The 26,271-nt window shown below is 41.4% G+C and overlaps 1 protein-coding gene across 2 annotated transcripts in view; it reads right to left on the bottom strand.

The window, feature by feature from the left end:
• LOC144593789 (forkhead box protein O3-like) overlaps nt 1-26,271 on the bottom strand; it is a 61,770-nt gene that overhangs the window by 17,837 nt on the left and 17,662 nt on the right. For both annotated transcript variants that reach the window (XM_078399874.1, XM_078399875.1), the window contains exon 2: nt 3,245-4,652. In XM_078399874.1, coding sequence (XP_078256000.1) covers nt 3,270-4,652 — 1,383 coding nt within the window. In that variant the 3' untranslated portion in view covers nt 3,245-3,269. The remainder of the gene's footprint in view (nt 1-3,244; nt 4,653-26,271) is intronic.

Raw genomic sequence — 26,271 nt, 5'->3', positions numbered from 1 at the left:
CTGCAAACCTGTACTGTCCCTGCAAACCTGTACTGTCCCTGCAAACCTGTACTGTCCCTGCAAACCTGTACTGTCCCTGCCTGCTTCAAAGTCTCCACTATTGTCCCTGTACCCAAAAAGACAAGGATCACTGGTCTTAATGACTACAGGCCAGTCGCACTGACCTCTGTAGTCATGAAGAGCTTTGAAAGACGGCTGGCCCAGCTGAAAAACATCTCAGTTTGCATACCGGACCAATAGATCGGTGGATGACAGTCAACCTAGGCCTTCACTTCATTCTCCAGCACCTAGACCGCCAGGGGACCTATGCCAGGATTCGGTTTGTGGACTTTAGCATTTAACACCATTGTGCCAGAGCTATTACACTCCAAACTCTCCCAGTTGACTGTGCCTGAACCCCTCTGTCAGTGATCATCAACTTCCTGACAGACAGGAAGGAGCAGCATGTGAGGCTGGGTAAAAACATCTCGGACCCGCAGACCCTCAGCATAGGAGCACCGCAAGGCTGCGAACTCTCCTTTCTCCTTTAATCTCTCTATACCAACGACTGCACCTCCACAGACTCCTCTGTCAAGCTTCTTAAGTTTGCGGGTGACACTACCCTGATTGGACTGATGCAGGATAGGGAGGAATCTGCCTACAGACAGGAAGTGACACAGCTGGCATCCTGGTGCCTTCATAACAACCTAGAGCTCAAAGCTCATGACAGTGGAACTGAATGTAGACTTTAGGAGAGCTCCCCCTCCCATCCCCCCACTCACCATTAACAACACCACAGTCACATCTGTGGAGTAATTCAAGTTCCTTGGAACCATCATCTCCAAGGACCTTAAATGAGGGGCCACCATCGACTCCACATTCAAAAAGGCCCAACAGAGGATGTACTTCCTGCGGCAGCTGAGGAAACACAATCTGCCACTGGCAACAATGGTCCAATTCTATACTGCCATCTTAGAGTCTGTCCTCACCTTCTCCGTCATGGTCTGGTTTGGCTCAGCCACCAGGCAACGGCTGCAACGAATCGTTCGATCAGCTGAGAAGGTTGTTGGCTGCAACCTTCCCCCCATTGACGAACTGTACACTGCATGGGCCAGGAAGCGAGCAGGAAGATCATTTCTGACACCTCTCACGCTGGCCACAAACTCTTTGAAGCATTTCCCTCTGGAAGGCAACTCCGGACTGTCAAAGCAGCCTCAGCCAGACATAAAAACAGCTTTTTTTCTGCAAGAGTAGCTCTGTTCAATAACCAAAAGTCTGTAGTCTCTTTTTGCTCTGGTTTATTTCACTCACATGTTTAAACTGCAATGTTGTATTCTTAATGTTTTATGCTTTATTCTTAATTGTTTAATGTATGCTCGTGTTGTTACTTGCGAGCGGAGCACCAAGGTACATACTTGGCCAATAACTTTATTCATTCATTCATAAATGTAGCATGTCCTCCTCACTGCCCAATGCAATTTACCCATATATATATAATGGCATATTGCGAGTTTCTAACAACTTATACCTGCATACAAGGGGCACTGTGGGCGGCATGATGACGCAACGGTAGAGTTGCTGCCTTACAACGTCAGAGACCCGGATTCGATCTTGATTATGGGTGCCTGTGTGTACGCAGTTTGTACGTTCTCTCCATTGCCTGCATGAGTTTTCTCCGGGAGCTCTGGTTTCCTCCCATGCTCCAAAGACACAGATTTGTAGACTAATTGGCTTAATTGTAAATTGTCCCTAATGTGTGTAGGATAGTGTAGGATAGTACTTTAATTTGCTGATAATTACATACTGCAAGGTTCCATTCACAATGATTCAGAGAATGAAGCAATGCATCTTGCAGACAGCGATACACGGAGAACAATCAAGTACGGACTGATCAAATAGCTTTCGTAAAGTAAGTGCTTGTGAATGACCAATTTTCAATGACAAACTGATTGTCCACCCTTGATATTTATTGATATCACCGTCACCGAGTTCCTCACTATCAATATCCTGGAGGCCATCACCATGCAGACACTAAAATGAAAATTAACAATGTGACCACAGGAGCAGGGAAGGTAACCAGCAGAGAGTGATTCATCTCCTGACACCACAAAGCTTTGCAATATCTTCAGGGCATACGTCGAGGGTGAAGTTCCAACAACACAAGTAACTTATCTATGCCAAAGCTGCTCACAATTGGTTGCCCATGCACACAGTTTAGTATGCACCGCCACCAACACCAGTACATTGTATCTGTGTGTCTTGTGTTCTTTAATGTCTACTGCCGGACCCTGACGTGAGAGGACGCTGGCGTTGATTATTCGCCGCTTTTCCGTCAGGATAGTTTGTCTGTTTGTCTGTTTGTTTCTATGTTAATTGTATTTGTAAAGCGCTTTGTGCATGTGTTAAGGCGCTATATAAAATAAATATATTATTATTATTATTATTACATCATGGCGGTTGAATGTACCATGTCCAAAACCCACTGCAGTTCCTCGTCAAGGTTACTTGATATACCTTCAAAACTGATGACTTCTAACAACCAATGGAAAGGTGGCATGGGCATGCGAACACCACCAGCTATAGATTCCCCTCAAATTACCAAACATCCCAACTTAGAAATAAAATCACCATTCTTTCAAGAAGCATGCCTCTAATTCATGCTGCTCTCTAACCAATATTGTACGACTATCCTCACAATATAATTGATCAACATGGCATCTCATCACTGTCAACTAGTTAAAGCAAATTAATGGCAGATCATAAATGCTGCCATGTCACAAAATGAATAGAAAGTCAAGACAAGAATTTGGAGACAAGATCCTGCGCAAAATGCTGGAAGAACTCAGCGGTCAGGCGGCATCTGTGGAGAGAACGGACAGATGACGTCTTGACAGATGTCTGAAGAAGGGTCTCGACCTGAAACGTCACCAATTCCTTCTCTCCAGAAATGCCGTGTGACCCGCTGAGTTACTGCAGCTTGGTGTCTATTTTCGGTTTCGATAAACCAGCATCTGCAGTTCCTTCCTGTAGATGACATCTTAGGTTAGGAATGTTCCGTATTAGACCCTGAACCCTCATCTGCCCATTCTTCCCACAGATGCTGCTTGACCTGCTGAGCTACATTAGCACTGGGTTTTGCTGGAAATGAATAAAAAAGTTATATTTATCTTTGGTGTGCTCCAAATGCACACAATTCTATATGTTCATTTACATTCTATTAAACTCCTGGACACTTATATTACAAATCTCCCTAGATTTCACTCACCTCCTTCCACCATTAAAAGGCAACTTCAGCCTGGAACCCAGCTCTGCGATGACGTCTGTTTAGCACCAGTGAAAGTTCCCACATTCAAGTTCACAACACTCTGAGCAGATATAAGTGAATCAAAATTAAAATCTAATCCATCAGCGTCCATGAGTTCATTATGAATGATGGATTCCACATCACAGTCTAAACTTCCATTGAACATATCCAAGTCCAGGTCACTGGGAAACTTGTCTTGCCCCATAGGTGGAAGAGCCATGCTACCAGGATAGGAAGGGCCAGTAAGTGTATCAGACAATCCTATTTCCATAGACTGATTGACAGACGACTGAAGCTGGTGCTTTGTGGCGACATTGTTAGAATCTGTTGGTAATGCTACATGATTCATGGAGTTTGACAAGGCACTATCACCAGTAAGTGCAGACGTCTGAGGTGGAGACTGGCGATGCAGTGGATTATGGTTTGCCAGAGTAGACTGGGCAGTGAAGGACGACATCATTGGATCATTATGAATGATCAGATTTCTATGCGAGTTTTGTAAAGACACTACAGAACTCGCCTGAGACATCAGAGGGTCTGTCTGAGTCATCATAACGTCACCATGAGAATCAGATGCAAGCAGATCTTGTAACGTTTGGTTGCCAAAACGAGAAATGGAAGAAAATGTGGCTTGCTTGTTTTCTTGAATAGTTTGCATGGGGGTCTGCCGCAAAGCATTCAAAGCAGGTGGTCCAAATATGGAATTGCTGAAACTGTTTGGGGAACCTAAACCAGAACTCTTTGACCCATAAGTAAAACTTGAGCTTCTCTGAACAAGGCTCCCAGGTGATGACTGTTGAGAAGGTGTTAACGTAATATTGTCCAATAAATCATCCATTAAATGTTCTGTCAATCCATCATTCAAGTTCATGGTTCCAGCCATGTCAGTTAACCGAGGGAGCTCAACAGTGGACGATTTACTTGCAGTTGGGGAAACACTGGATGGACTAGAGTAAAGCATGGGAGACAAAGGAGCCGCTTCATCATCTGGAACATTGTCCAGTTCAGGATTGGCTAATATAGGTGAAAGCCGCCCACTCAAAGTACTGGCATTTGAGTTAGTACGAGAACGAAAGTCTGTCCATGCATCAAATTCGTCACTGCTGCGAGATGTTGGGCTTCTTGTGTGCTGTGATGGGCTTTCCACATTAGCTTCTTGTGCAGCTTGAAGGGCTGCCTTCTTCTTTGCTGCTCTACCCCTACTCTTTGCATATTTATTATTATTATCCATGGAAACTGCACGCCTTCGTGGAGACTTCCCACCTTTTCCACCATCTGGATTGATCATCCACCAAGAACTTTTGCCCGTACCTTCATTCTGAACTCTGACAAATCTGCTATGCAGCGAAAGGTTATGACGAATTGAATTCTGAAAAGGTAAAAAAAAAAAAAAATGTTAATAACACAATACTGAGCCAAAAAATAAAACAAAAACAGCTATTTTATTATGTTGGTGGAAAATTGAAAAATTTGATGTCAATTTAACATCGTCAAATTATTAATCATCTTTTAAACTGAGGTTAAGGATGTTTTCAATATCATTTATTGGTACTTCCTTTCTGGCTGTGAACAACTCATTGCAGGATGCATCTCAATCATATAGCATTCAAACACTGAAGAATAACAAAGCGGTATGGTTGGTTGATTGTTGGTAGTAGGGTACAAGAGGATTACATTAGTCACTGAACAATTGGACAAGAAATGGAAAATGACTACAAAATTTCACTTAGGATTGGGATTTTTAGCAGAGAAAATAGTAGATGCCATAGGAATTGGACAAGAATCCAAATAGGTCTATTTGGATATCAGAGTGCATTCAAGAGAGCTGTTGTCTCACAGCTCATGACCCAGGTTCAATCCTGACCTTCAATGCCATCCGTGTACAGTTCGCACATACTCCCTGACTACATGGGTTTCCTCCAGCATCCCAAAGATGTACAGGTTGTAGGTGAATTGGCTGCTATAAATTGGTCCTCGTGTAGGTGGATGATAGAACTTGTGTTGAGGGCAGTTAATGGGAATATGGGGAGAATAAAATGTTGCGTGTAAAATTAATATAAATGGGAGCTTGATGGTCAGTGTGGACCTGATGGGCTGAAGGACCTATTTTCAGTACTGTATGACTAACCATCAGCACATGTTTGGGCAATTATGTACGTACAATTATGAACAAACTTCCCACTTTGTTTTGTTACTGAAGAGTACAAAGTTTAAAAAATGGATATCAGCTTGAAAGACCTTTACAGGCTGTCTCCTGGTTACAAACAACTAACTAATGGATGCTGCTATTTACAAAAGAGCTCTCATAGTATTAAATTCTAAGGTTCAAACATACACAAGTTCATTTCTATAAATGGAAGATCAAGGTTCCTCTCTTCACTTTGAGTGATTAATTATTAGTTGTTTCTTCATTAGTTCATTAGTTGTGTGTGATTTTCATATGCTTTTGATGCTATTCACTACAATACTGCAGCAATACTGTTACCATCTACTGGTGATCTGTGTATTTCCTGACTAACAGCCAAAATCAACTATATACAGTATGTTGTAAACCATGGAAGGCTGTTGCACATTTTCCTTCAGGTGCTACATTAAAATTCCAAAGCTGAATTATTTCATGAATGCATGAAACCATTCCTTGCCCCCCTTCCCCAGCTCATTAAGATCCTGCTGCAATTCCTGATAACCATTAGTATAAGAAAATAACTGCAGATGCTGGTACATTTTCACTATCCATGATACCACCACATTTAGTGTCATCTGCAAACCATGTCTTGTGCATTTTCATTCAAATCATTGATATAGATGACAATGAGCAATCCCTGATGCACACCAATAGTCAGACTTCCAGCCCAAAAAACAGCCTTTCATCACCACCGTTTACTTCCAACCACAAAGCCAATTCTGTATCCAGTCAGATAGCTCTCCCTGGATGCCATGCAACTCTGCCTTAAAAATATCCACTGACGGCCTCCACAGCCTTCTGTGGCAAAGAATTCCACAGATTCACCACCATCTGACTAAAGAAATTTCTCCTCATCTCCTTCCTAAAAGAGCGTCCTTTAATTCTGAGGCTATGATTAGTCCTAGACTCTCCCACCAGCGGCAACATCCGCTCCACATCCACTCTATCCAAGCCTTTCACTATTCTGTATGTTTCAATGAGATTCCCCCCTCATTCTTCTAAACTCCAGCGAGTGCAGGCCCAGTGCCGACAAACGCTCATCATAGGTTAACCTACTCATTCCTGGGGTCATTCTTGTAAACCTCCTCTGGACCTCTCCAGAGCCAGCACATCCTTCCTCAGATATGGTGCCCAAAATTGCTCACAATATTCCAAATGCAGCCTTACCGGAGCCCTATAGAGCCTCAACATTACATCCCTGTTTTTATATATGGACCAGGGGGCCAGTTTCCACACTGTATGACTCTATAACAGATCTATGCATGATGCAATTTCACTCTGTACTAAATTACTTTGAATAAGAACATGCATGTCAGGCTGCTGTTCATCGACTACAGCTCAGTGTTCAACACCACCACTCCCTCGATTTGTTATCAAGCTCATGGCACTAGGTGCACATCCCTATGCAAATAGATCCGTGACTGCCTCCTCAACAAACCACAATCAGTACGATTTAGCAACAAAACTTCCTCCTTGACAACCATCAGCACGAGCATCTCAAGGATGTATGATCTACTATTCCCATGACAGTGTTGCCAGATACAGATCCAACTCCATCTTTAAATTTGCTGATAACACCATCTTTGTTGGACAAATGACAAATAGTCAGAGAGTAGGCAGGAGGTTGATTGTCTGATTGAATGGTACCAGACAACCACCTTGCTCTCAATATCAGGAGATCAAGGAGCTGATTGTTGACTTTAGAACAGGCCTAGGATCTACAAACCTTTCTTCATTAACAGGTCAGCAGTGGAGAGTCAACGTTCCTGGATGTGCCCATCTCTGATGGTCTCTCCTGTGCCCAGCACATCAGCAAGCCCAACAACGCCTCTACCTCCTCCTCCACCTCATCCTCCACCGAAGATTTAGTACATCAACAAATATTCTCTTGAACTACCATAGTGTACAGTAGAGAGAATATTGACTGACTGCTTCACAGCCTGTCACAGTAAGTCGAACATCCATAAACAAAGGAGATAAAAAGTGGTGGATATGAACCGGTCCATTACAGGTCTTAACCTCCCTGTTATCGAAGGAATCTATAGGAGTCGCTGCCATCTAATTTTCTTCCTACCACCAGGAAGGTAGTATACGAGTGAAAATCATAAGCTCCTGGTTAACAGCCTCTTCCCAACACCACTCTTGAACACTACAAACACAAACTAAATTTTGAATAATGAACAGGCTTGGCTACACCAAGGACTTTGGGCTTTTTGCATTAATATTATGGTTCTAAATTTATTGAATTTTGTGTGGTCTGTTATGCTGTTACAAATATGTCATTGTTTTGCTGCTGATGCAATGACGATTAAACACACTTGACTCTTGCAACAGCAATCTCTGAACAAAATGAGAATTTTCCAATTTTGCCATACAATTCAAACTAATTATTTAATGAGGCCAAATTAGTGTTGAATCCAAAATCGAAACATTGATATTACAAAACCCATTGCTCATATTTTGAGCCAGCTAATTCATTCACTGTTGGAAGATTAAAAACTAAACTAGAATAAATAGGTGATGTAGGTGAATAAAAGCAGTTTTGATGAGAAAGAGGATAAATATGTTCAATGCTAATCAAACTTTCTGGACCCACATTTATTAACCTGCAAAACACAGTTATTTCAATAGGCCCAAAAAATATTTTACTTTAATAATAATAATAATAATAATAATGCATTACATTTATATAGCGCTTTTCAAACACTCAAAGACGCTTTACAGGGATTACTTTAAATACACAAGTTCAAGGGATGCTTATGATTGTATTGCAATAATAATATTGTTTGTATCGCACTTTTCAAACAATTGAATGCAACCCAGTGCTTTCCACAAAAAACACAGGTCTAAACTAAAACACAATTTCAAATAGTAAGGACATGACAGCTAATAGCATAAAAAGCACAGATTTATTTAAAAATTGAAAGTGTAAAAGAACAAAAAGCAAATCAGAGTCCCATACACTATATGAGCACACAAGCTGCTGAAGGGTAGGCTGAGATAAATACAAGAGAATAAAGGTAATTTTTACAATGTCATCAGAAGAAGTAATCAGTTAAAAGTTTGATTGAAAAGATAAGTTTGATTTAAAAGTGAAGTACTTTGTCCATTTGCTATGGAGCTGGTGAAACATTTTGTATGAAGTATATTTTTGTAGGAGCAGCTCAGAATACGCAAAATGAAATCAAAACCGCCTTGGGAATAGGCCTACAAGTAAAATCTCAACAGTAAAATAGATTAAAATACAGTAGATGAAAGGCTAGGCTATCTGAGAAATTCTGATGAGCAAGACCATTAGCTTCAAACTGAAATAAAAAGATATTAATTCCAAGGCAAGGGAATACTCTTTACCAGGAACCGTCAATATTTTAAACACTGTTTAATATTTTTCAGCAACATTTAAATCAAAACTACATACATTAGCCAAAAGAATGTCTATATCGTCATTGAAATATGAACTACAGAAATAGCAATCTTTCCCCTATATTGGCTATCGATTGAGAAAGTACATAGAACTTTTAATCCATCTACTTGGGATCCATCCAACTGTCATTTACATTGCAAGTTGATACTATAAACTTAAAGACCAGCTGCAACTGATCAACCAATTAGATTTTTGTTTGAAAGAAACATATGGCATTAATTTATCATTCTGCAATGTAACAAGGAGACTACTTAAAAAAAAAAAAAAAGCAAGTTGTGCAATACTGAGTAACAAAGTCTCTGGAAACAAAAACTTTTCCAAAACAAAGTTTTGCTGGGATTAATCATAACAAAATGCTATGCATTACAAAGTATTTCATACATGAGATTTGTACTTCAAAATGTGCTGTGTTCCTCAAAAACTTTAAGTAATAAAACTGCTTTGTGCATTTCAGAGGTCTTGCCAAAAAAGATGACACTAATCACCAAAGAATACATGAGCAGATGAAAGATAGATAAATTGTATCAGAATGGAGAAGAGTCAAAAGATAGGAATTTTATGGGGTTGGACAGGCTACATGCAGGAAGATTGTTCCCGATGTTGGGGAAGTCCAGAACCAGGGGTCACAGTTCAAGGATAAGGGGGAAGTCTTTTAGGACCGAGATGAGAAAACATTTCTTCACACAGAGAGTGGTGAATCTGTGGAATTCTCTGCCACAGAAGGTAGCTGAGGCCAGTTCATTGGCTATATTTAAGAGGGAGTTAGATGTGGCCCTTGTGGTTAAAGGGATCAGGGGGCATGGAGAGAAGGCAGGTACAGGTTACTGAGCTGGATGATCAGCCATGATCATATTGAATGGCGGTGCAGGCTCGAAGGGCCGAATGGCCTACTCCTTCACCTATTTTCTATGGTTCTATGTTTAATCAAATCTACTTTACACAGCAGAGTGGATATGCATTTTCTACGGTCCTACTTGTAAATCTTAAGCAATATAAAATCAGTGGTATATATCATAATGATTTAATTGTATTCAAAATCAAATTTGTAGATTTACAATTAAATAGCGTTTAACTACAAAATATAAGTCTCCGGCCCATTTTGATTTTCTACAATTTTTAATTGGGACACACCCTGTATTGACGATGAATACCTTAAACGTTGCAGATGAGTGAAGCTCCACTACATTGACCTTGCAATAGCCTCAATCTTAGCTCTGCATATTTGGAATGCAAAAAAGAACATTCCATTCCACACAACCAAGCGTATGTTTTTTTGGAAGAGAATATATTTTTGTTCCACAACTTAACCTTCTGCCAACATGCAATTCCTTAATATAAGCCAGGAAGAGCAGAATGTCTTTGTAAACTAGCTTAAAATAGACTTCAGTTCAATCAAAAATGCCCTGGTCATTGATAGGAAATCCAAAAGAGATTTAAAAGAAAAAAGTCCAAATTATGTAAAAGATTTTAAATTTGAGTACTGCTGATAGTGGCCTAATAACTGGGAGGTTTAGTAAAAACTCACACAATAAATGCAAATTAAGTGAATCCAGTTATTTATAGGCTGCCATAAAAAAACAAAATATGCCAGCCTACTTCATTACGACATCTTTAAAAATAGAGACATGGCCTCAAGCTAATCTGGCTAATATGAAATTCCAGCTCGACTATATGCTGGTAGCCAATGACCTTTGGACAACAGAGGCGCATCAACCCATAAAAAAATCCTAATCTCATTTCACACAGAGGGAGGTGCGAATGAGCTAGCAAGGAAAGCATTGGAGCCTGGTAGCGTTATGACATTTAAATAACAGTTGGATAGGAGAGGCTGAGGGATATGGGCCATCTATCTGTTGGACGTTCAAAGAGACCCAAATCTCCTTGTATACAAGTCAAAGTCAATGTGCAAGTGCAGCAAGCTATTAATGCAGCAAATTGTAGTTTATCCTTTACACATGTGGAAGTGAGTATTGGAATAAAGATACTTCATCCATGAGGTTATGAGAGGCTAGTTATGGAATGCATTAAATCCAGTCTACCAAGCAACCACGACCCACTACAACTCATCTACCACCACAACAGGTCCACGGACATACCATCGCCCTGGCCCCACACTCATTCCTAGAACACCTGGATAAGAGACACACCTACATCAGACTCCTATTCATAAACTACAGCTCTGCCTTTAACACCATTCAAGCTCATCACCAAACTTGCAGGACTTGGTGTCAGCACTCGTCTCTGCAACTGGATCCTCGACTTCTGAACCAACAGACTCCAATCAGCGAGGATAGGGGACAAATCATCCTCAACACTGGAGCTCCACAAGGATGCATTCTCAGCCCCCTTCTTTACTCCATGTACACATCTAATTCAATCTACAAATTCGCAGATGACACCACCATTGTGGGCCGGACATCAAACAATGATGAGACGGAGTACAGGAAGGGGATTGCTAACCTCGTGTCCTGGTGTAGAGACAACGACCTCTCTCAATGTCCACAAGACAAAGGAGACAGTGATGGACTTCAGGAAATGAAGCAATACACGTACCCCAGTTTGCATTGACAGCGACGAAGTAGAGATGGTTGAAAATGGTTGAAAACCTCAAATTCCCAGGAGTAAATATCACCAACAACTTCTCCTGGACCACCCTTAATGAAACAAAGACCAAGAGAGCACACCAACACCTCTACTTCAATAGAAGGCTTAGGAAGTTCAGCCTTCTATGGTGCGAATTGTGGATGCAGCACAGACCAACCTCCCTTCCATTGACTCCACTTATACCTCACGCTGCCTCGGCAAGGGCAGCAGCATAATCAAGGACGAGTCGCAACCTGGCCGCTCCCTCTTCTCCCATCGGGCAAAAGGAATAGAAGTGTGAAAACGCACACCACCAGATTCAATGAGTTTCATCCCAGCTGCAATCAAACAACTGAATCATCCTACCACAACCAGAGAGCAGACCTGAACTACTATCTACCTCATTGCTGACCCTCGGACTATCTTTGATCAGACTTTACAGGCTTTAAAATTATAAACTTATAACTTTAAACGTTTTTGCACTAAACGTTATTCCCTTATCATGTTTCTATGCACTGTGCATAGCTCGATTGTAAGCATAGTTTGTCTTTCTGCTGACTGGTTAGCACACAAAGGCTTTTCACTGTACCTCGGTACATGTGACAATAAACTAAACTGAAACTGAGGTTCCTGTGAGAGTACCTTGAGTATTGTGTACAGCTTTGGCTTTTTTAATCCAAAGGATATATTTTGAGAGAATGCAGCGAAGAATCACATGTTCCAAATATGGCAAACTTGTCATATTAGTAGAAATTCACTAGACTCGTATTCACTAGTTCAGAAGAAAAAGATTTGAGAGTGGCACAGCTGAGGTGTTTTCCCTGGCTGAGAAGTTACGAATCAGAGGTCAGTGTCTCAGAGTAACGAATAGATCATCGAGAACAGAGGAGAAACTGCATCATTAGGTGGGTGGCATAACTTTAGAATTCTCTAACTGGATGGGCAAGAGGCTCAGTCAGATTGTCAGATTTCTGGCATTAAGGTAGATCAGCCATGATGTTAAATAAATGGCAGAGGCAGCTACAAAGGTTAAATAACATACTCTTGCTCCTGGTCATTATTTTATTCTAAAATATGGCTGCCCCAAATAGTCATCATCGGTTTACTTTTTAACATGCAATCCAAAAACCTTGCTAACATATCTACCAGAAACTCAATCTCAGTGCTGACATAGCTCTAGAATTACACCAATTTTCCTTGCAATCTGTGAAAATTGAAACTCAAGGTGCTGGAAATACAAAATGGCCAAACACTCAACATATCAAGTAGGATCCATGAAAATAATAATGAATATATATATTTAAACCCCATGGTACTGTACCATTATGAAGACAATGGAATGTATATTGATATTGTCTGAAAACAATCTGCTGGAGGACAGGTGGCAACTGTGGATGAAAATGGACAGAAGATAGACAAAAAGCTGGAGTAACTCAGCGGGTCAGACAGCATCTCTGGAGAAAAGGAATAGGTGACGTTTCGGGTTGAGACCCTTCTTCAGACGGAGTGTCAGGGAAAGAGAAATGAGAGATATAGACTGTGATATAGAGCAAATGAAATATGCAAAAAAGCAATGATGGTAAAGGAAACAGGTCATTGTTAGCTGTGGTCTAGGGGAAAACATGTTACAGACAATGAGACTCAACAAGACGACTTTGAAACTAGTACAACTTGGGTGGGGGAAGAGATGGAGAGAGAGATGCAAGGGTTACTTGAAGTACGAGAAATCAAGACACATACTGCTGGGTTGTGAGCTGCCTAAGCGAAAAACAATTTGCATTTGGCCTCACTCTGACAATGGAAGAGGCCCAGGATAGAAAGGGAATTAAAGGGCAACCAGTAGATCAGATCGGTCCAGATGAACTGATCATCCAGTCTACGTTTGGTCTCACCACTGTATAAGAGTCCACACCTTGAACAACAGATACAATAGATGAAGTTGGAGGATGTGCAAGTGAACCTCTGCCTAATCTGAAAGGACTGTTAGGGTCCCTGGAAAGAGTCGAGAGGAGGAGGTATATTGACAATGGACAGTTGATTCGGGTCAGGACTCTTCCTCTGGACTCCAGAGATGTTGCCTGACCCATTGAGTTTGCCTTTTGTTCCAGATTCCAGAATCTGTGTCTTTAATGTCTCGACAATAAAGTCTTTATTGGTTGAAAATGTGTTTGATTCTCTCTATAAAAAGTAATGAGACTTACCTAGAAATGTAGTAAACTCGTTTGAGGCTTCATGGAAATTTCTCAAAATATCCATTTCAGGTAAAAATAATCTTATTATCTACATCCCCAAAATAAAAATGTTGCAGATTTCACCAATTTTGAAGCTGTGCCAACTGCATTCAAGGATAGCTAGATAAACATCGAAGGAAGGAAGCAATAAAACGGCACTGTTAACGTTCAGATCAGGACAGGGTCAATCAAGAAGGAAAAAAAAAGTAACATTTTAGGTAGAGGTCTGCATCCACCTGAAATGTTAACTCTCTCCAATATTTTCTAAAATTTAGATTTCCAGCAGTTTGAATTTAGCTTTTGTTTCAGGAGCAAGAAGTACAAATTTAATCTGAAGAGAAAGAGGGTGGGAGACAGTTTGGGTGAATGGTGTTTGTGTTGTGCATTCTAATAATTGGTAGTTGAGTGTTTGTTTCTCCTTACAAATCACTTTTATTCAAATTGAATGCCAGATTAAAACATCTTCTGAGCAAAACTAACTTCCTGTTAACTTTGAATTTAAAATTCTCATTTCTATTTTCAAACATCTCCTTGGCCTCATGCCCATCAACCTTTGTAACATCCTTCGTGCCTGTAATCAGAAACTAGAAACAGTGAAGGATATGGATCCTTAGAGCTTGTTTTTAGTTGTTCCATTGCAATTTAAAAATCATAAATCTTATTGCTCTGCCACCTTCATCTACCAAGGCTCTAGGTTCTGGAATTCCTATCCCAAAGATTTCTCTCTTCCCAATCTTTACTCCATAAGATGCTCCTCTGACCAAGCGCCATGAGTATCCATATTTCACTATTGTAGCACATACCAAGCACAAATTACTCTTGCTGCACGTTAAATATGGATGAACAGAGTTCATCAAAATATTTGATGTAGTGCAATAAATAATTGCAATATAACCAGAACAGAGAGTAAACACATTACATTAAGCCAAGATAGAGACAGTACTGAAGTAACTCAGCAGGTCAGGCAGCCATCTATGGGGGAAAATAGAAACAGGCCATTCAGCCCCCTCATCCACACCGACCAAAATGCCCAGTGTAGGCTGGTCCCACTTGCCCACATTTGGTCCATATCTTGTAAACCTTTCCTACCCATGTATCTCTCCAAGTATCTTTTAAATGTTATTGTACCTACCTTAACTACCTCTTCGGGCAGCTCATTCCATATTCATTACCCTCAGTGAAAATGTTGCCCCACGGGTTTTTAACAAATCATTCCCCTCTTATCTTAAACCAATGTCCTCTAGTTGTTGATTTCTCTAGCCTGGGCAAAAGACTATGCATTCATCCTTTCAATTCCCCTCATGATTTTATACACCTCTAAGATCACCCCTTAGCCACCTGCACTCCAAGCAATAAAGTCCTAGCCTGTCCAACCTCTCCCCATAGCTCAGACTCTCAAATCCTGGCAACACCCTCATAAATCTTCGTCGCACTCTTTCCACAGTGACAACATCCTTCCTAGATCAGGGTGACCAAAACTGACAGTAATACTCCAAATGCAGCCTCACCAATGTCTTGTACAATACTGTAGCATAACATCTCGACTTCTATACTCACTGCTCTGACTGATGAAGGCCAATGTACCAAAGCCTTCTTTACCATCCTATCTGCATGTGACATCATTTTTAGGGAGCTGCACCTGTACTCCTAGATCCCTCTGCCCTACAACACTCCGCAGGGCCCTGCCATTCACTGTCCAGGACTGCCCTGGTTCAATTTCCCAAAATGCAACACACACTTATGTGCATTGAACTCAGTTAGTCATTCTTCAGCCCAATTGCCCAGCTGATCAAGATCCTACTGTAATTTTGATAACCCTCTTCACTGTCTACAGTACCACCAATTTAGTATCATTTGCAATCTTACCAATCATGCCTTGCACCTTCTCATCCTGAGCAAAGTGTAACTAAAACGGGCAAAAATGAAGCGATTATTGGTTGCTGTCGCTTGGTAATATTGCTCAATGATTTTATTTTTTGTCATATGTCTGTTGATTTTTTCTTACCATTCTCTCCCTTGCATTTCAGTGATTCTTCCTTAAAGGCATTTCCCTATTTTCCTTAAGGAAACAAATATGTTTTGCCAAAACTTCAAATAAACTTATAAAAATACTACCAACTGATTAAAACCATGCAGGGGCAGTTTCAAGAGTGTTTCATTGTCACATCTATATACTGAAAACAGAACAATTAATTTCTAACTTGCAGCACCATCACAGCTCTGTAAATAGCGTGTATTGTCCTCTAACATTGATACCTGCCAACATTTAAGACTTCAATACCCTTGACAATTAAATTATATTAAATCAGAAGTTCCAAACCAAAAACCACATACTTGTTATAAATATTGATTTCTCAAAGCAAAACGATTTCTGGAAAACTGGGCGATTACTATTAGTCTGGAAATCGACATTACTTAATCACAACCTGCAAAGGAACCCAATACGATCATCTTAACAACGATTGTTACATTACTACTGGAACATCGTGAATATTTTTTATTCTATCAAAATAACTTAGCACCATTTTGAGGCACAAAGTCTCCAACATTTAGAGCATTCACTGCACTTCATCATGGACTTAAATCTATGCAGACACTTCAGTGCAATCCAGAAGATAGCATTTGTCAAAAGTTATTTCAATTGAGATGTTAAATCAAGGTTCCAGTTCTATATTCAAGGAGAACAAAAGTAAAGGTATATTACTGCTTGTAATGGGAAAACGGGATTTTTCCAGCAATGCAGCAGAACCTCCATGTACAATGCACTTTGCTGTACCACAAAGTTAAAAAATGAACACATCTCCCTGCCAATGTCCAAGCTTACTATCGGCACAGAAATAAAGATTTTAAAGAACAGGAAGGCTAAGAAATTGTCCAACAGACAATGCTAATCATGTCTAGAATAAACCCACTTTTAATATTGGGGCAACAGTGGGAGGCTAATAGCCTGTGAGCAAGAGGCAATGGAAACTACATCACTAATTCACAATCTTGAACATGTTTCAGAATCACATGGGCAGCAAGAAAACACGTGCACGACCATACAAATAATAACACTGATAAACACAAAATACTGGAGTAACTCAGCAGGACAGACAGCATCTCTGGAGAGAAAGAGTAGGTGACATTTCGGGTTGAGACCCTTCTTCAGACTTCAGATCAGTCTAAAGAAGGGTCTTTACCCGAAACGTCACACATTCCTTCTCTCCAGAGATGCTGCCTGTCCCGCTGAGTTACTCCAGAATTTTGTGTCTATCCTTGAATAAACCAGCATCTGCAGTTCTTTCCTACACAATAATAACACTGATCTGTGCTGAGTCTGAAGAAGGGCTCTAACCTGAAATGTCATCTGTCCATTCACCCCAGAGATGCTGCCTGATCCACTGAGTTCCTCCAGCACTTAGTTTGCTCATGATTCCAGTATCTGTAGATCCTTGTGTCTCCAATGTAATATTTAAATCATGGTTAGGCAGGCATAGCTTTTATGGCCTGAAGCTTGTAAATCATGCATAATTTGGCATGCAGAAGGTTATTCCTGAACAACCTAACAATCAAATGTAAGCCAAATTACAAATGTGTACATATATTATTTCATACACAAAAGTGGATATGGGGGTGGGGAAGGAAAACAAAATAATGACATAAAACAGGCTTGAATCACCTGGTTTGGAGCCACATTATAGCCATTATCAGATTGATAACTGCACTGTAAATGAAGCACGAGTCAAATTCTTGCCAGGTTAAGCAGGAAGTAGGAAGTAGGAAGATTTCAATCTCCTTGTGCGCAACAGGAGTGGGATAAAAACAAAGGCTTTGCCTCACTAACCATTAACAGCTTGGGGAGCTTTCTTAAAACGCACCTGCAAAGGCATCTTTAACACAAGTATGCCTGAAAACAAATTCCTGAAAGACTACCTTATACAAGTACTCTCGTAAATAATTTATTGATTTTAAGATCTTGATTACAAAGGAGTCACAATATGCAGAACTTAAATTCAGTCAAATTTGTAGATTATAAATAAGCACATGCAAAACTGGTCCAGCATTTTACTTTTAGCCAAAAATTCTATGCATCAATCAATTCCAAATTAGAAACATAGAAAATAGGTGCACGAGGAGGACATTTGGCCCTTCAAGCCAACACTACCATTCATTGTGATCATGGCTGATCATCCACAATCAGTAACCTGTGCCTGTCTTCTCCCCATATCCCTCGATTCCGCTAGTTCCTAGAGCACTATCTCTCTGTTAAATTCATTCAGTGAATTAGCCTCCACTGCCTTCTGTGGCAGAGAATTCCACAAATTCACAACTCTCTGGATGAAAAAGCCTTTTCTCATCTCAGCTTTAAATGGCCTCCCCTTTATTCTTAGACTGTGGCCCCTGGTTCTGGACTCCCCCAACATTGAGAACATTTTTCCTGCATCTAGCTTGTCCAGTCCTTTCATAATTTTATACGTCTCTAAGATCCCCTCTTATCATTCTAAACTCCAGTGAATACAAGCCCAGTCTTTCCAATCATTCCTCATATGACAGTCCCACCATCCCAGGGATTAACCTTGTGAACCTACGTTGCACTGCCTCAATCGCAAGGACGTCTTTCCTCAAATTAAGAGGCCAAAACTGCACACAATACTCCAGATGTGGTCTCACCAGGGCCCTGGTGAAGCACCTCTTTACTCCTCTACTCAAATCCTCTCGTTATGAAGGCCCGCATGCCATTAGCTTTCTTCACTGCCTGTTGTACCTGCAAGCTTACTTTCAGTGACTGGTGTACAAGGACACCCAGGTCTCGTTGCACTTCCCCTTTACCTAATCTGACACCATTGAGATAATAATCTGCCTCCTTGTTTTTGCCGCCAAAGTGGATAACCTCACATTTATCTACACTATACTGCATCTGCCATGCATCTGCCCACTCACTCAACCTGTCCAAGTCACCCTGCAACATCCTAACATTCTCTTCGCAATTCACACTGCCACCCAGCTTTGTGTCATCTGCAAACATGCTAGTGTTACTTCTAAATCCATCAACCAAATCATTAATAAGAGATCTGTGGAGCATCACTGCCTGCCATTCTGAAAAGGACCCGTTTATTCCTACTCTTTGCTTCCTGTCTGCCAACCAATTCTCTATCCATGTCAGAACCTGGCGGACTGGTGCTCAGATAACAACCTGTCCCTAAACACCTCTAAGACGAAGGAGCTGATCATCAACTTCAGGAGGTCACATAATGGGGAATACGCCCCGATCTTTATCAACGGGGACAGTGTGGAGAGAGTGTCCAGCTTCAGGTTTCTGGGCACACACATTTCGGAGGACCTCACATGGTCCACTAACACCGCTGCGATGGTCAAGAAGGCACAGCAACGACTGTTTTTCCTAAGAACAGTGAAAAAAACTAGTCTGCCCCAACAGCTGCTGATGACCTTCTACCGCTGCACCACAGAGAGCATCCTAACGCATGGCATCTCTGTGTGGTATCTCAGCTGCACAGAGGCGGAGAGCTCTTCAGCGGGTAGTCTACAGAGCTCAGAAGATTATCGGGACGCAGCTTCCAGCCTTGGAGGGCATCTACAATACACGATGCCTCAGGAAAGCCACCAGCATTCACAAAGACTCCTCACACCCTTGCAATAGTCTGTTCGAATTTCTACCATCCGGAAGACGTTACAAGCACCTCCAGACTTAGGAACAGCTTCATCCCCAGAGCTACAGCTGCTCTGAACCGGTCCGGCTGAGTCCCCGCCCACACGAACTGTCTCCTTTGGATGGTCACGTCACACAGCGACCCGGCACAGATCTATTTGCATTTTATACTGTTTTAACTGTTTCTAATTTTGTTTCTCTGGGCTGTCTAAATTGCTGTTTAATTTATTGCATCGAATGGAACTTGCATTCCCAATCTCGTTATAACCCTGTACAATGACAATAAAGATATATTGTATTGTATTGTAATACCCTACCCCCAATACCACGTGCTCTAATTTAGCCCACCAATCTCCTGTGTGGGATCTTATCAAAGGCTTTCTGAAAGTCCAGATACACTACATCCACTGGCTCTCCTTCGTCCATTTTACTTGTTACATCCTCAAAAAATTCCAGAAGATTAGTCAAGCAGGATTTCCCCTTCATAAATCCGTACTCACTTGGACCAATCCTTTTACTGCTATCCAAGTGCGCCGCTATTATCTCTTTAATAATTGACTCCAGCATCTTCCCCACCACCGATGTCAGGCTAACTGGTCTATAAATTCCCTGTTTTCTCTCTCGCTCCTTTCTTGAAAGGTGGCATAATCGGGGCGTATTCCCCATTATGTGACCTCCTGAAGTTGATGATCAGCTCCTTCGTCATAGAGGTGTTTAGGGACAGGTTGTTATCTGAGCACCAGTCCGCCAGGTTCTGACATGGATAGAGAATTGGCTGGCAGACAGGAAGCAAAGAGTAGGAATAAACGGGTCCTTTTCAGAATGGCAGGCAGTGATGCTCCACAGATCTCTTATTAATGATTTGGTTGATGGAATTAGAAGTAACACTAGCAAGTTTGCAGATGACACAAAGCTGGGTGGCAGTGTGAATTGTGAAGAGGATGTTAGGATGTTGCAGGGTGACTTGGACAGGTTGAGTGAGTGGGCAGATGCAGTATAGTGTAGATAAATGTGAGGTTATCCATTAGCCATCCTCCAATCCACAGGAACTGATCCTGAATCTATAGAACATTGGAAAATGATCACCAATGCGTCCACGATTCCTAGAGCCACCTCCTTGAGTACCATGGGATGCAGACCATCAGGCCCTGGGGATTTATCAGCCTTCAGTTCCATCAGTCTACCCAATAATATTTCTCGCCTAATGCAGATTTCTTTCAGTTCCTCTGACTCCCGAGATCCTCCGTCCTCTAGTACATCTGGGAAACTGTGTCTTCCTTAGTGAAGGCAGAACTGAAGTACCTGTTCAACTCTTCTGCAATTTCCTTGCTACCCATAATTTCACCTGTTTCTGCCTTCAAGGGACCCACATTTGTCTTTACTAATCTTTTTCTCTTAACATACCAAAAGCTTTTACTATCCTTTATATTCTTGGCCAGCTTACCCTCTTACTTCAACTTTTCACCTCATATTGTCCTTTGTTACCTTCTGTTGTCCTTTGAAAGTTTCGCAATCCTCTGGCTCCCCGCTACTCTTTGCTATGTTATACATCTTTTCTTTTAGTTTTATTCCATCCCTAACTTCCCAGGTCAGCCACGGTTGCCTCTTGCTCCCCTTGGAATTTTTTTTCTATTGTATCATAGTGTTCCACTATTATGATCCCTGTGTTCAAAAAAACCATGCTGAAGGATCTATGAACTTGGCAGCATCCATGAGGGAAATGGGCAATAGACAATAGACAATAGACAATAGGTGCAGGAGTAGGCCATTCAGCCCTTCGAGCCAGCACCGCCATTCAATGCGATCATGGCTGATCACTATCAATCAGTACCCCGTTCCTGCCTTCTCCCCATACCCCCTCACTCCGCTATCCTTAAGAGCTCTATCCAGCTCTCTCTTGAAAGCATCCAACGAACTGGCCTCCACTGCCTTCTGAGGCAGAGAATTCCACACCTTCACCACCCTCTGACTGAAAAAGTTCTTCCTCATCTCCGTTCTAAATGGCCTACCCCTTATTCTCAAACTGTGGCCCCTTGTTCTGGACTCCCCCAACGTTTTGGGTCAGGACCCTTCATTCTGATTTTGACTCGAGGCTCGAAGGGCCGAATGGCCTACTCCTGCACCTATTGTCTATTGACTCAGAATTGTTTTCTACTCAAGATTTCACCACCTGCAGTCTCATGTTCCACAATTACTAGGATGGCCTGAGATATGAAGCTGATAAGGTTTGGATGAGGCAACTACAAAAACGACAAAATTCTTTGAGGCTTGAATGGAGAATGCATTGCTCTTTTCCCAGTTGGCCACCCAGAATGCCAGAGGTTACAGTCTTAAAGGGATAAGCCAATCAAAACAGACAAGAATAATTTTTTTGACTGAAATATTTGGATTCCCTACCCAAGAGATCTGTGGAGCATCACTAAGGTATCATTAGATAATGAGAATAATGAGATGATATGGGGCTAATGAAGAAAATGGTGCTGAGCCGAAAGATATGACATATCATAGTCATACAGCATAGAAACAGGCCCTTCAGTGCAACTCGCCCATGCTAAGATGCCAATGTAAGCTAGACCCATTTACCCATGTTTGGCTCATATCCCTCGAGCTTCCCTACATGTATCTGTCCAAATGTCTTAAATGTTGTTACTGCATCTGCCTGAACTACTTCGTCTGGCAGCTCGTTCCATATACCCACTACCCTGTGGAAAAAAATGCTGCTCAGGATCCGATTAAATCTTACCCCTCTCACCTTCAACCTTTGCCCTCTAGCTCTCGATTCCCCTAACCTGGGAAAAGAAAACATTCACCCCATTTATAACCCTCATTATTTTACACACCTCTGCATCAGTCCTCAGCCCCATACTCTAAGGAATGAAGTCCCAGCCTGCCAATCTCTCTCTATAGTTCAGGTCCGAGTCCTGGCAACATCCTCAAATCTTCTCTGCACTTTTCCCAGCGTATCAAATGGCAGAGCAGGCATAAGTCCCCCATGCTGCCTTCTTTTCTTACATTCTACGTTTCAAGCAGCTGCAATTGGCAACCACAAATTACCACCTCTGCAAATTATCTGATGGCTAAAAAGAATTCAGTTAATGAATTTCGCTGATTTTCCTTCAGATTAATTAGAAATTTATCCATATTACAGAGCAAAAGGAGAAATGCTCAAAAGGCCAAGCTTATAAAAGATTAGATAATGTCACGAGTGTAAAAGACTGGAATGAAATTGTGTATCCCATGAAGGGAGATGGAGGATAATGATCCCAATGATAACATCTCAGATGCAAGGCTATTAGAGTGGCAATGCAGAGTCCTACATTTCCCATTTATCTCCTCCCCCCCCCCCCTTTTCCACCCATAACCCTCCCTCTGGCTTTACATTTCACTTATTTCCTTTTCACCCCTAGCGTTTGCCACTCCACCCATCTGGCAATTAAACACCCCCCCCCTCATAAATGCTAGCATTTATTTCAAGAGGACTAGAATACAAAAACAGGGATTCAATGCTGGTCAGACATGGAGTATCAAGAGCAATTTTGTGCCCTACATCTGAGGAAGGATGTGCTGGCATCGGAGAGGGTCCAGAGGAGGTTTACACGAATAATCCCAGGAATGAGTGGGTTAACGTATGAGCGGTTGACAGCACTAGCCCTCTATTTGCTGGAGTCTAGAAGGATGAAGGGGAGTGCATTGAAACTTACCGAATAATGAAAGACCTGGATAGAGTGGATGCGGAGAGGATGTTTCCACTAGTGGCAGAGTCTAGGAAGGAGATGAAGAGGAATTTCTTTAGTCAGAGGGTGGCGAATCTGTGGAATTTATTGCCACAGAAGACTGTGGAGGCCACGTCAATGGACTTGATGGACTGAATAGCCTAACTCTGCTCCCCTCACCTATGAACTCACCAGTATCCAGTTATCATTTATAGACAAAATGCAGGAGTAACTCAGCAGGACAGGCAGCATTTCTGGAGAGAAGGAATGGGCGACGTTTTGGGTCTAACGTCACCCATTCCTTCTCTCTGGGGAGATGCTGCCTGTCCCTCTGAGTTACTCCAGCATTTTGTCTCTCTTCGATATAAACCTGCATCTGCAGTTCCTTCCTACACATCCCCTTACCATTTGCCAGGCTATGTATGACACCGTAACGCTTTTCTAGCCTCCGCCCCTTTATTCTAATCAGACTGAAGTCACGCCCTGAAACATTTCCTGTCCATTTCCCTTCACAGATGCTGCCTGACCCACTGCGATCCTCCAGCACTGCACTTTGTTCAAGATTCCATTATCTACAGTTCCTTACGTCTTCAATGTGACATACAGCCGATAGTATATTTAGCCTGTAGTAATAAAAATAAACCTATAGCTATTAAAAAGATCTTTTTTTGAAAATCTTGCAGGTAAACAAAACTTACTGAAGGTCTGAAATTCTCCAGCCCCCCAACCACTTTTTTTCCTTTGACAATTGATTTTCGAAAGTGATTTTCTATAACACAAGGTGTTAGGAGTACAACTATTGCTTTATCACAGAACTATCTGTACATGTCAGCAAATATCAGAAAGATCAAATAAAGTAAAGGAACAAAAAAGGCTAGAACAAGGTTGAAAAGTGAGGGAATATAACAGACTGAGCAATTTATTTATTCCAAAAGATTATATTTTGGATACGGTGTAGGTTCATGGACAAGGTGGATAGGCCAGAAAAATAATGAATGATTTAAGTTGAGTCTTCACGTGACAGACCAGTATTATGCTGAACGAGATATTTAAGAGAAAAAAAATTAAAGGCTCAGGAGATATGTAGCAGTCAACACAAGGAGTTTGCTTTTGCCAATATTGATAAGGTATTTTCCATCGTCAAGACAAAAGGACACAACACTTTCCCGATATCTGCCTGTACACGTAGGAGTGGAAGTTAAGAATACATTGGTCACTCAAGAGGACCTTGCCAGGAATTCCTTTCTGAAGACCAGCCAACGGGAAGATTATTTCAGACGTATATATTCAAGGTCAACAGATGAAAAAGTTTACATTTGACAAGACACCAGGGGGTGTCAGTGTGCAAGAATCTGCACTCGAGTGGCAACATCCATTTTCAGGAGATAACATTCAAAGATTTAAATGGCTGTACAAATTTTCCATAAGCGTTCAAGAAAACAAACGCTATACTGTGTTATAGCTTGAACTGCATGCAGGCATAAATAAATAGTTTGACGCAATAGTGTAGAACCTGGATGGTTTTTATTGTTCCTATTTAAATTCATCATCTACCCTTTATACAAGGGTCTGCGTGTCTTTTTTTACAAAAGTTAGTACAATTAAATAGTTCTTGTCAACAGCAACATGATCTTATGCCAAGATTCTCAGTATCCTTTGAGACTTACTGACATTAATGCAAACGCCACCTTCTAAAAACTTTTTTTTTCAGTTATATTTTATTAATTTATACAGTTTGCATGAAAAAACAAACTCATGAAAAAAGTTTCGCCCAACTCCCCCACCCCCACCCACCACATGCAAAACTCATGAAATGCAAACAATGGAAGAATAGATAACATTTAATAGATTTGCGCAGGAACAATTACACCGGGTGGCACCAGCAATGGCTGCCTCGCCAACAGTCTTTCTGTCCCTTCCTTCTTTGTTGTTTGTATCTGTTAAATGTATATTTTTAGTGTTCTTTAGCTTGTTTTATGTGGTGGGTGGGGGTGGGGGAGTTGGGCGAAACTTTTTCTAATCTCTTACCTCGACAGAGATGCGATTTTGTTCCGTATCGTTTCTCCGTCCGCCCTGTGGCCTAACATCGAGTTGGCAGCCTTTGCTGGAGACTGACTTCGAGAGCTCCACCGTGGGGGCCTGCGGACTTACCATCGCGCAGCTTGTGGTCACTGGTTAGAGACCGCCTTCGGGAACTCCAAGCCGCCGGAGTTATCCGGCTTCTACCGCCCCGACTGCGGATGGCTCGACTGCTGCGACCGCAGGAGAATAAAAAAGGAAGATTGGACTTCATTGCCTTCCATCACTGTGAGGGACGTGGGAAATCCACGGTGGTGGATGTTAATGTTAATTTTTATGCAGTTGTTCGTCTTGTTGCTTTTCTGTAGTATGGCTGTACCTTAATTGGTACATTTGACAATAAACTGACCCGGAGACCTTGAAACCTTGACCTAATTTGTCCACGATACAGCAAAAGATGGGTCATATACAATACTCAGGACAAGATTCAAGGTGTCATTAAATTATGGGGAGTGCCAATCAATGGGTCCAAAACAATTCAGCAAATGTTCTGCTTGGTAACAAGTATAGGTGAGAATGAATACGAATACTGGTTCACAACCACTGCACGGGGTCCCAGGATGGATGGACTATTTTTTCTGATTCTAGAATATTAGGTCAAAGCACTGACTATTGAGTAGCAGGAAGGATGGGGCAGTGTAGCATAAAAACTAAAACCACTCTCCTTTTTGGATGAGAAGTGAGAATTTAAGAATTTCCTTAAATACAGTGCCCTCCATAATGTTTGGGACAAAGACCCATCATTTATTTATTTGCCTCTGTTCTCCACATTTTGAGATTTGTAATAGAAAAAAAAAAATCACATGTGGTTAAAGTGCACATTGTCAGATTTTAATAAAGGCCATTTTTATACATTTCGGTTCACCATGTAGAAATTACAGCTATGTTTATACATAGTCCCCTCCATTTCAGGGCACCATAATGTTTGGGACACATGGCTTCACAGGTTTTTGTAATTGCTCAGGTGTGTTTAATTGCCTCCCTAATGCAGGTATAAGAGAGCTCTCAGCACCTCGTCCTTTCTCCAGTCTCTCCATCACCTTTGGAAACATTTTATTGCTGTTTATCAACACGAGGACCAAAGTTGTGCCAATGAAAGTCACAGAAGCCATTATGAGACTGA

The sequence above is a fragment of the Rhinoraja longicauda genome, chromosome 5 (genome assembly GCF_053455715.1).
Source record: "Rhinoraja longicauda isolate Sanriku21f chromosome 5, sRhiLon1.1, whole genome shotgun sequence".
NCBI lineage: Eukaryota > Metazoa > Chordata > Chondrichthyes > Rajiformes > Arhynchobatidae > Rhinoraja > Rhinoraja longicauda.
The sequence above is the reverse complement of the archived record's forward strand: the minus strand, read 5'-3'. Positions and strand labels throughout refer to the sequence as shown.